The sequence below is a fragment of the Idiotropiscis lumnitzeri genome, chromosome 21, assembly GCF_059441095.1.
Source record: "Idiotropiscis lumnitzeri isolate Australia: NSW breed Sydney's pygmy pipehorse chromosome 21, RoL_Ilum_1.0, whole genome shotgun sequence".
Lineage (NCBI taxonomy): Eukaryota > Metazoa > Chordata > Actinopteri > Syngnathiformes > Syngnathidae > Idiotropiscis > Idiotropiscis lumnitzeri.
In genome coordinates, this window is record NC_142411.1 from 11,900,016 (window position 1) to 11,912,040 (window position 12,025).

Sequence of the window (12,025 nt, forward strand, 5' to 3'; positions counted from 1 at the left end):
AGGAGGAACAAGACGGTGCCGCCCCCCCTCTGCATCGAAGGCGTGTGTGTGGAGAGGGTCCACACGTTCAAGTTCCTGGGAGTACAGATCTCCGATGACCTTTCTTGGACACACAACACCACAGCAGTGGTAAAGAAGGTCCACCAGCGTCTGCACTTCCTGAGAGTCCTCAGGAAATTCAACCTGGACAGGAAGCTGCTGCTGGCCTTCTACCACTCGTCCATCGAGAGCCTGCTGACGTACTGTGTCTCCACCTGGTACAGCGGCTGCACTGAGGCGGACAGAGTGAGGCTCCAGAGGACAGTCAAAACAGCGCAAAGGATTATTGGCTGCCCTCTCCCCTCACTGTCGGACATCTACACCGCCCGGTGCCTCAGAAGGGCTCTCAACATCGTCAAAGACAATACCCACCCAAACTCACACCTGTTCGACCTGATGCCCTCTGGCAGGCGCTACAGGTGCATCAAATCAAGGACCAATAGACTGAGAAACAGTTTCTTCCCAAGAGCCATCTCCATTCTAAACTCACACACACACACACACGACCACCCGTACCTTGCAGAACAGCAACGTGATGTGTTTTTATATACCCTATTCAGTATTATTTTCCATTGCACTAACTATTCTCTTATTTATCTAATTTATATATTTATCTGAATTATTGTTGTATTGCACTGGAGAGGGGAGCTCTCTAATCTCGTTGCACACTTGAGTACAATGACAATAAAGGGATTTCTGATTCTGATTGTGTCTTATGGCGCCACCAATTAAAGGCCAAGTGTGAAGTAAACTTAACCAACCATATTTTGAGTAATAAATCTATTTTAAGAATACTCACATTAGTTTTTTTTTTTTTTTACTGCAAACGTCCTAGATTCATAGTTAGACCCCTTAGCAAAGCCCTAATAAATAAAATGTTTTTGTTTTTAAATCTCCGGTATTCTTTGGGAATTATGTCATTTCCAGAACGACGAGTCACCAGTCGCTAATGTACTGCATTACTGATTGTCCGGTGAGTTGCTCAACTGCCATTGTTGTTGCGTTATTCTGCGAAATGTCTCGGCGCTGTGAGGCGATGCATTGTTCGCATTTAATTTAGAATTGTCTCTTTTAAGGTATTTGTCTTTGTGCTACTTAAATATTCACCTGCATCATGTTATCCATATAATAAATAACCATATATTGAAAGCAAAGCCCATCTGGACAAATTTGCTGCAAAATGTAAACCTAACCTCTTGAGTGCACAATTCACAATATTGGGGAAACATACAATAAACGGTCAATGCAAAATGAGAAGGTAGTTTTTTTTAAAGGATTTCATGAGTCCATACAGGGATCCTAACCTGAAATGCGCACTTAAAACACTGTTTATAGCGAAATAATAATGGATGTTGCGTGTCACGGTGGCAACGTAAGATGGCTGCCGTCTGGCTTCAGCCTCGAGTGGAGTAGTATTACTCTATTTGACATATGTCCGTGTCGAAGACCGACGAGAAACCAAAAGAAATAAATGTAAAGGATCGATTTAGTGCTTTAGTATCAACACGATACCATCACGCACCTTAATATCGACTCATTCGACACAAATCGATTTGCAAAGCCCAAATGAAATCTGTGCTCACCAGAGGTTTCTTTTGTGGTGTTGTTTGTCAAAAAGTATTTATCTATTTATTTATTTAGTTAGTTAGTTAGTTAGTTAGTTAGTTAGTTAGATAGTTCGTTTTGCATAACAGAATAGTTTTAATTAAAATTTTAAACTTGCGTCTCTTCTCGGGGAGAATTAAAATCTTGCGTTCGGTGTCTTGGGGAAGAATTAGAATTGCGCACTCACTTCCTGGCGTATCATTTCCTGCGAAGAATAAAAATACACTTTTCCCAGTCCTGCTAGACCAGTTACGTCTAGCTCTCGGTGGGACAATGAAACACCATTCATTTAAAGGACGTTACCGTTCAAGTTTTTGTTCATGAATGATAGATACCTTCATGTCCAGACGGCCGGTGCTGGTGAGCTAACAAGCCCCGGTATGTAGCGTTAGCATGCAGGCCAGAAGCTACATTTCTGTGGAAAGCCGTCAAATGAACAGTAGGCCTCGGTTTATTTAACTTAACTCGAGGCTGCGGTATTATTAAATATGTATCCCGTGACAATGTACAGTGATGGTGAAGGTTAGTTTGTCGTAAAATGTTTCGTCACTGTTGTATTGCAGCAGCAGTTAGCCCTGCGTGGATTGTTTATAAGTTTTGACAGTTGCTTGTTTGCAAGCAACGTTCTGCTATGTAACTCAGTTTCAAGCAGTGACTGTCCGCCTTTTAAGTGTTTTACTTTTTTTAATTAAACGTAGCAAAAGAAGGAAGGGAGGAATACCAATCGCAATAGTTGCACTGTTGTGTTCTAATATCAGCGCGTAACACTTCAATTTATTGTCATTGTGTTTCTCTTTTAACAGTAGGTGGCTGACGTGAGCTAGTATGTCGCTGTCGTTACCATCCACCGACATGCTCGAGACACCTCCGGGATATCCATTTGAGGAAATTACTTATGAAGACATTGAAGTAGAGGAGGTAGGCTACGTTTATTTCAATCAAAATCAAATCAAATGAAAATCTGGATGTCAATTTCTTGAATTTCAACGAAAAGAAGACACAAGTAATGGTGTTGGATCCCAGTGGCCCTTCTACTTTAAACCCTCTTGACCTCGGCCCCCGGCATCTTGTCTAAAGCCAACAGTCTCGAACTTGGATTTTAAATTGGACAGTGATTTTAAATTAGTGCGGTTGTTCGATCCAGCTTCTTTAATCTTAGGCAGCTGGCTAAAGTGAAGCCCTTCTTTTTCCATTCCCTGCAGCAGTAATCTATGCCTTCGTTACATCTAGGCTAGATTACTGTAATGCACTTTACTTTGGAGTCAGACAGTCCTCCCTCAAGCGACTCCAACTAGTGCAAAATGATGATGCTCGTATTTTTAACTGCAAATAGGAAGACGTATCACAATCTTGGCCTCTCTTCACTGGCTCCCAGTTAGGGCTGGGCGATATGACCTCAAATCATTATTGCGATAAATTGAGCAATTTTACCTCGATAGCGATAAATGCAGGATAAATTCCCTCCGTGAACCAAAATCAAAATAAATGCAGGAAATGCGTATTAACTGCTTTTTTTATTGACCAACTGGTACACATTACTTTCAATGAAAAATAAAAGTACAAGAAATCATTCCAAATAGCTTGCTTTGCATTACTTGAACAATGTCACAAAGAACAGGAGAAAAAGGGTAGCGCTCGCAAAATCTTTTTCTGCCAATAGATTGCGCCAAGATGCTGTAATGCAATGTGCAAAGGCCTAGATTTGTGTGAAGGTCTCTTGTAAACAATATAAATAATGCCATGTGCAAAGGAGCTAGTCGCCTGTAAACAAAATGCTAAATAAAATGAAAAAATGTCAATGAAATGCCAGTGCCAAATAAACAAGTGTGCATCATCAGGAAAATGTACCGTCTTGAGTGCTCTGATGCGCAGTCGCCACTAGTCGTCTTATGTAATGCACAGTCAGGCTCAAACAGGGATCCATGTTGCGACTCGACCACAAGTCGAATGTGGACGCAAAATTCTTGACATGTCTAAGCTCCCGTCCAGATGTTGTCCATATTGGGAAGTCCGTTTTCCGAAAAATATTTTCGTACCTTTTGCCGGCTTCTTTAAATCCCGTGCGCTCCACTGTAGCGAGAGGAGCTATATCTTTAGCAATGTGCTAGGCAATCGTGTCCACCTCTAAGACGTTCTCTCGTATGGTGTCACCTCCGTTCTGGGCTGTTGTCACTGGTCGAACCTTGCTTCTCACTTTGAACTTTTAGCACAAGCTCCAAATCCACAGCGTGGTTATGTTGTGGGTGGTGAAAAAGAAAAGGTTGGACGCGCTGTTTTGGGTACTTACGACGCACTTTGTTGATCATGTTCTTTTGCTCAAACATCGTCTATGGAACCCAAAACATTTCCAAACGACAGATGTTGAATTTCTTTTCGGGACAAGAATGACAGGAACAACTTCAACTTATGTTACTTCGTCTTCAGCCGTGTCTGCAGCTTCTTGATTTGAATAGCCAGCTACGACCGCATCGTTTGTTTTACTTCTTGTTCAGATTGGTGGAGTCACGTGACTACACGTGCTGTAGCCGTCTTAAAGGGGCATGAACATAGACGCAGGCGGAAAAGACTTTTCTTTTTTTTTTTTTTAAACACCGAATTTACCGACATGGGCAAAATGATGTCGGTCATTGTAATAAATTTCGGTAACAGTAAATTTCGGTTTTTCGCCCAGCCCTAATCCCAGTGCACTTTTGAGTTCGCGTCTTTAAATCTTTAAATGGCCTTGCCCCAGCGTACCTCGCTGAGCTCCTCCAACCCTACACACCTGCCCGCAGCCTCCGGTCTGCTGGAGGTGCCAAGGACTAAGCGCAGCCTCAGGGGGGATTGTGCCTTTTCTGCTTTTTTTCTGCCAGTCCTTCCCCTCCCATTGAATGATTGGCAAGCCCCCTCTCTGTCCACTTTTAAAACTCATTTGAAGACACATTTTTATTCTTTAGCTTTTGAACCAACATGAGACTGTTGCTGTTCTGCTGTTCTTCTGCTATCTATTGTAAATGTGTTATATTTGATTTCTAATTTCCCGCTAATTTATATTACACCGTCTGGAAAGCGCTTTGTTACAGCTGCAGCTATTGTGAAATGCGCTATATAAATTAAGTTGTATTATATTGTATTGTGCTTATGTGATATTATTACTCTTGTCATGAGTTCACACTCATTGTACATATTTTATTTTCAGGTAGTGGGCAGAGGAGCTTTTGGAGTTGTTTGCAAAGCCAAATGGAAAGGCAAAGATGTTGCTATCAAGACAATTGAAAGTGAATCAGAGAGAAAAGCCTTCATTGTTGAGGTATACACCTTAATAGAATGTTGCTGCAACACAGTTTCAAATGAGCAAATAAACAATATAATGCGCCTTAGCCAAAGAATTAGAATTAGAATTAGAAATCCCTTTATTGTCATTGTACTCAAGTGTGCAACGAGATTAGAGGGCTCCCCTCGCCAGTGCAATACAACAATAATACAGACAAATATATAAATTAGATAAATAAATAAGAGAGTGCAAAGGAATTCAGTACTGAATAGGGTAAATAAAAACACATCACAATGCTGTTCTGCAAGGTAAGGGTGTTCTCGTGTGTGTGTGAGAGTTCAGAATGGAGACGGCTCTCGGAAAGAAACTGTTTCTCAGTCTATTGGTCCTCGATTTGATGCATCTGTAGCGCCTGCCAGAGGGCAACAGGTCGAACAGGTGTGAGTTTGGGTGGGTATTGTCTTTGACGATGTTGAGAGCCCTTCTGAGGCACCGGGCGGTGTAGATGTCCGACAGTGGGGGGAGAGGGCAGCCAATAATCCTTTGCGCTGTTTTGACTGTCCTCTGGAGCCTCACTCTGTCCGCCTCAGTGCAGCCGCTGTACCAGGTGGAGACACAGTACGTAAACAGGCTCTCGATGGACGAGTGGTAGAAGGCTAGCAGCAGCTTCCTGTCCAGGTTGAATTTCCTGAGGACTCTCAGGAAGTGCAGAAGGCCGGGCTGTACGTTTTCTTACCCAATTTTGTATGTTCTACACGGGAACGTGGATCGCCTCGTACTGTTCTGAACAAATCTTAATTCAACTACGTCATTTTTTCTAGCTGAACGGCACCCACTTTTTGGTCACAACCCACATTGTTTCAACGGCTACAAAATATATAATGTAATATTTTCAAGCTGTAAGTTTTAAGTTTCACAAATGTTAAGTTGGAAAACATTTGCTTAAATAAAAAATGGAAACTGTTTAACAATCTGCAGTGTTTTTAAACTCTGAACATCAACTCCACAATAATAAATTACCCATCCATATACTTCTATAACACGGGAGAAGATTGAGAATGTAGTGAGAGGGGAGGAGGTACAAAAGTTTTGGGTTAATGAAAAAATCACTCCTCGATATCATCATTTTATGGAGACGTCTATGATAGGTGACGTCTACGAAAGCTATCACAATGTACATAGATCTTGCTAATTAGATTACATGGGTGGCAGTTAACCAGACGGGACGCTGACATTTTTTTTTACGGCCATATTTGTGCTACGATTAGGAGACAATCTCCCGATCGCAATTTTTTGGATTAATGACTACAGTATGTGTAATAAATGGAATCCACATGCCTTGTGAATTGAGGGAATAGTAGAATTAATTTTGCTTGTACTGAGGTGAAGACATTGGTGGTAGGCCTGCAAAGTCGGGTCTCTCTTAGGTCGTTGTATTCTATTAGTTCCCCACTAGATAGCAGTAAATTCCACACACCCTTTCAACTATTGGATATAATGGAGTTATTACCAACATTGATTACTGGCTACGACAGCTCATGCTCTTGCCAACTTTTGTCAAAGCATAATTCTCAAGTGTCACCAAGTGGAAGGAAATTATATTCTGTCACCCAGTCGCAGTCATGTCTTTTTCAAAAACCTGCCATAGAGAGAGAGGTTACTGACGAGAAAAGACAAATTAATGAAAACAGGAGTTGTAATGTTTTTGTCTAGAAGTGGACAGAGAAGTGCTCAACAAATCAGATAAGAAAAGAGGACGTGGTCGTCATCCTTTATGTTCTGAAGGACTGTTAAAGTTCTGACCTGTTAACAAAGATTGATACGATTGGATTCGTTGTACTTTAATTTTTTTTTAATATATGATTCTTGAAACATTTTTTTTGTGTACTACCTGAAGTGGTGTAGACACACCCAGACATCTCTACTCTCCAGCGGCCCCTCGCAAAAGTTGAGTTGCGTTTAATACCCCTGATTTAGAGCGATTGTGAAGGAGGATTGGTCGAAAATCCTTCTTTCTCGAGTTTCGCATCTTGTGAAAAAGGAGAATGTTAGGTGCTATTTTGTTTGGAAAAAAGGGTTGGATAAAGTATTTACATCAGCAATTCTAATTGTGACACACATAATTTCATGTAAAAGAAGAATTTCTTCATGTGGGATTTAGTTTCCCACTGAATAAAAATCCGCCCGAATTAAAGGTTGGAACTCTAAAAAAAAAAAAAAAAAAAAACAATTCTTCCAATATTATGTCGTGAAAAAATTAGCTGACTAGAAGCTAAAGAACACATCTTTATTAGTGGTACCAATAATTATGGAGGGCATGTAAGTCGCTCCAAGTATAATTATTTCTGGGAAATTTATATTACAAGAACAGTAGAACTTGGACTCAGTCCCAAAATTCACATTTCCAAATTGTAGGTGTGTTCAGAAATGTACTCCAAGCACGCATTGCTTCCCTCTGACAATTCAGAAACAGCGCGTTGTTCAAATCTGATGTTCTGTGATTCAAAGTGTCCCCAATAAAGTAGTTTTATGTGTATAATCTGACATATTTCTGAATAAAAGGTGTCCATGTGTTTGCTAGAAATAACCATTACCCCAATCTCGATTACCAAAATCTTCCAAAGCCATGAAACATTGACATGATGTCTTCAGTCGGCACACAGGCCTTTTTGTAAAGGCGGTTACATATTGGCCCTCATGACAGTCTCTGGAGGTAGCTAAAAAAGTATAGTGACAATATTTAATACCGCTACCGCGTTACTACTATTTTCCTTCGTGTTTGTAATTGCGATTATTAGTTTTTTAATTTGAACATTCTTGTGTCCCTTTGTCTGCAGCTCCGGCAGCTTTCTCGTGTGAATCACCCCAATATTGTGAAATTGTATGGCTCCTGCAGTAATCCAGTAAGTTAACAATTGTTTTTATACTGCTTATCATTGCGTAGTTATAGTGGTGATTGCTCACATTATTAATAGTGATAAAAGAAATGCACTGAAAATTCATCCGGCCTCCCGCACCCATGCGGCCCTGGCCAGGCTCTGCCCAAAAAGGCAAAGTGGCCTTTCCCATGGGCTCACCACCCGTGGGAGAGGCCAAAGGGGTCAGGTTACCTGTGAGCCTGGACCTTGGCAGTCCGATCCCTGCTACTAGCTCTAGGGATATAGAACGTGTCCTCTCTGGCAGGGAAGGAGCCAGAGCTGGTGTGCAAGTTCCGACGAGATATAGTTGGGCTCAGGTACCAGTTCTCTCGAGAGTGGTAGGGCATTCCTCCAGTCTGGTGGGAGACACCAAGCGGATGTGGACATACTTATTGCCCTCTGGCTTGGCACCTGGACATTGGAGTTCACCCAAGTGGACGAGAGGGTAGCCTTCGCCTGCTTTCAGGTCGGGGAGGATGGGTCCTGACTGTTGTTTGTGCCGATGCACCAAACAGTAGTTCAGAGTTCCCACCCTTTTGGAGTCCTTGGAAGGTGTGCTGGTGAGCGTTTCCCCTGGGGACTCCATCATTTTACTAGGCAATTTCACTGCTCAAGTCGGCAATGACAGTGACACCTAGAAGGGCTTAATTGAGAGGAACGGGCCCCCCGATCTGAATCCGAGGGGTGTTCTGTTGCTGGACTTCTGCGCTCATGAACTGTCCATCACGAACACCATGTTCAAACATAAGGTTGCCTATATGTGCACTTGGTACAAGGATACCATTAGCTTTGTAGTGATGTCATCTATTTTGCGGCTGCATGTTTTAGATCCTCGGGTAAAGAGAGCGGGTGAGCTGTCAACTGATCACCACCTGGTGGTGTGTTGGCGCTGAAGATAGGGGAAGATGCCAGTCCGACCTGTCAGACCCAAACGTATTGTGAGGCTTTGCTGGGAATGTCTGCTAGAATACCCTGTCAGTTTCTACTTCCACCTCCAGCCGACTATTCCCACTTCTGGGGTAGGCAGAGGACATTGAGTCGGCGTGCACCATGTTTTGTGTCTCAATTGTTGAGGCAGATGATCGTCGCTGTGGCGGTAAGGTGGTCCATGCCTGGCATGGTGGCAATCTCTGAACCCGCTGGTGGACAGAATCAGAATCAGAAATACCTTTATTGTCATTGTACTCAAGTGTGCAACGAGATTTGAGAGCTCCCCTCTCCAGTGCAGTACAACAATAATTCAGATAGATATATAAATTAGATAAATAAGAGAATACTTAGTGCAATGGAAAATAATACTGGATAGGATATACAGTGAACCCTTGCTACTTCGCGGTTCACCTTTCGCGGCTTCAGTGCTTCGCGGGTCTAAAAAATATTCGGGGGCATTGTAGTTTCGCCGAGCGGCACGACGGGGCGCTGGAGCGGTTAGACGGCCGGCGTGCGCCGAAGAAGAGCGTGGGCGAAGAGGAGAGTGGACGAAGAAGAGCACGTTCCCCCGGGCACGATTTGGGGCGACGTTTCGCGCGGTTCGGACCGTACCAGAGCTCCGGCCAGCGTGCGTGGCAGTTAAGCCGAAGAGGAACAACTTACGCCCGGGCACTAGCGGGGCGACATTTCGCTCCGTTCGGGACCGTGCGAGAGCTCCGGAGGAGACCGGCCGGCGTGCGTGGCAGTTAAGCCGAAGAGGAACACCTTCCGCCCGGGCATGAGCGGAGCGCAAGGCTGTCAGTTATGAATGAATAAATGAAGAATGCCACCTTTCATGTCACAGGGCACACCGGACGGCGTACCAGCAGGTAAAAGTCGAAGTAATTAAATAAATACAAAAAGAAGTAATTGAATAAATACAAAAATAATGGCTGGGGAATAAAAAAATAAAACGTTTTAATAATATTTTTTTTTTTGTTATAACATGAATTTCACTCTCTCTCTCTCTCTACCCGTGTGTATATATATATATATATATATATATATATATATATATATATATTATATATATATATATATATATATATATTATATATATATTTTTTTAAGCATTCTTGAAGGTGCGCCGCTACTTTGCGGATTTTCAGTTTTCGCGGGTGGTCTCGGTCCCCATTAACCGCGATAACCGAGGGTTCACTGTATTCGTCCCAGTCGTGGAACAATGGACCTATACCCTTGACAGGGTCGTCTAGGTTGCATGGGAGTTCACCCAACCAGTCTTCATGTGTTTTGTCTTGGAGCAGGTGTAAGCCCGTACCCCTCATGGAGTTCTGTGGGGGGTGCTTTGGTCGTATGGGGTACCAAGCCCCCTGACACGGGCTGTTCGGTACCCGTACCACCGATGTCAAAGTTTGGTTCACATTGATGGCACTAAGTCGGATTCATTTCCAGTGACGTTGGAACCTTTTATGGTCAGAATTCCTAGGCGCTGCTGAGGCATTGAGTGGGTCCAGTGTGGCGGAACCTCCATATTGCATCTCTGCTTTTTGCTAATAATGCACTACTTTTGGTGTCACCAAACCATTTCAAAACAATACATTTTGGACCTGTAATTGCAATATATTGTAACCATGATATTTTTGATAAATTGTCGTACTGTGAGAAGCTGACAACTGCCATGCCTACTTGTGATCAATGTATTGTTTGAAATTAATAAATAATACCATAATAGCAATTGCAATGTTATGATGTTCTCCTTCAGGTCTGCCTTGTTATGGAATATGCTGAAGGAGGGTCGCTGTACAATGGTGAGTTTACACTAACTACTGTCAAGTGAGTAATATCCAAGACGGTCTGTGTAGTCTCTACAATGTAGAGCATAGTGTAGCGTGCTGCTTTATGAAACAAACCAAAAGTTTCTGCTTAAAAAAAAAAGACGTCCTACGATGTGACTATTGCGCTTGCGCACATCATAATCACGATGTTCAAACGGCATATCGTGCGGGCCTATTATACATGTGTATTTATTTGCATATATACCTTAATGGTTGTGGATTTCTGTTAAATCTTGGTAAAATTATTTATATTCAAGACTGTCTTATGTGTCTGATTGTGGGGAATTGACTATATAAGTTAACAGCCCATGAGCCAAGAAGAAGAAAACGTAAAATTAATGTAAAATGTAGTTTCAGTTAGTTTCCGTTTTTTAAAAGCTTTTTTATTTTTATTTCATTTTGTACATTAATTTTTTTTTTCAGTTTTAATTTTAGTGATGTCAGTTTTCGTTAACTAAAATAACTTTGGTACAGGCCCAACTTGCAACCCCGTCCATTGGGCATCTATGTGCGGCGATTGAGACTTTTACCTACACTGAGATGCAATAAAGCTAGATTCTAATGCAATGTGAAATGCAATGTGCACTTTCTGTTACTTCAAGGATCAGCAAGCTATTAACTTGTTACAAATGCACAAGCGCTTCCATGATAAGTAGCAGACCAGCTCGCAGACACTGATGCCAGCATCAAAGGCAATTCATGTTTTCTCTTGCTCATTTCACATCCGATTTTCATTCAGCTTACTTTTGTCAACGCCAAAGCATTTGCTATCAATACAGAAGACTTCCTGGATTTTTCTGTTGTTGTGACGTTCACGAACATAGAAAGCGGAAACACTTTGCCCATACAAGCTTTAACGTCGTGTTTATGGTTCCCTGACTGCATTGTGTGTTGCAACAATGCATTTCATTAATGAAGTTATATTGACTTTATGTATTACCAGTTGTTGAAAGTGTCTTATTTTACACAGTTATGATTTTTTTTTTAAATGTGACTTAAGATTGGGTATAAAATGGTGACATCAGGGACAATTCATCATCCAAATTACTTTTCTCATCTGAGCATTGTTTGTAAATATATTAATTAAAAAAAAAAATCATGATATGCTTACAGAAAGCCCACCTCGTGTAAATTCACTATACAATCAAAATGAATGTAGGTTATGGTAAAAGTACATTAAAATACGTATTGTGACATATCTTATGTATAAATACAATACAACTTTATTTATGTTGCATATTTCACAACTAACATTGGCCATTTGGCAAATTTGGGGCGGCTGTTTATTCAATAGAACCTTACTTATTTTTATTCTTTACCTAATCATCTTGTGGGCCGGATAAAACCCAATTGTGGGCCTGATCCAACCCACAGAGCATATGTTTGACCCCCTGCCTGAAGATTTACTACAGAAGTGTTTGTGTGTATGTGTGTGTTTAGCTGCA

The 12,025-nt window shown here is 41.7% G+C and overlaps 1 protein-coding gene across 7 annotated transcripts in view; it reads left to right on the plus strand.

The window, feature by feature from the left end:
- The first annotated feature begins 1,824 nt into the window (after positions 1 to 1,824).
- The window catches only part of map3k7 (mitogen-activated protein kinase kinase kinase 7), a 48,711-nt gene continuing 38,510 nt past the window's right edge, over positions 1,825 to 12,025 (plus strand). For 5 of the 7 annotated variants that reach the window (XM_088286193.1, XM_088286197.1, XM_088286196.1 and 2 more), the window contains exons 1-5: positions 1,825 to 2,022; positions 2,448 to 2,562; positions 4,823 to 4,933; positions 7,735 to 7,800; positions 10,508 to 10,553. In XM_088286193.1, coding sequence (XP_088142319.1) covers positions 2,470 to 2,562; positions 4,823 to 4,933; positions 7,735 to 7,800; positions 10,508 to 10,553 — 316 coding nt within the window. In that variant the 5' untranslated portion in view covers positions 1,825 to 2,022; positions 2,448 to 2,469. Of the gene's footprint in view, positions 2,167 to 2,447; positions 2,563 to 4,822; positions 4,934 to 7,734; positions 7,801 to 10,507; positions 10,554 to 12,025 lie in introns of all 7 variants that reach the window. The other 2 variants (XM_088286194.1, XM_088286195.1) reach the window with 2 other exon arrangements.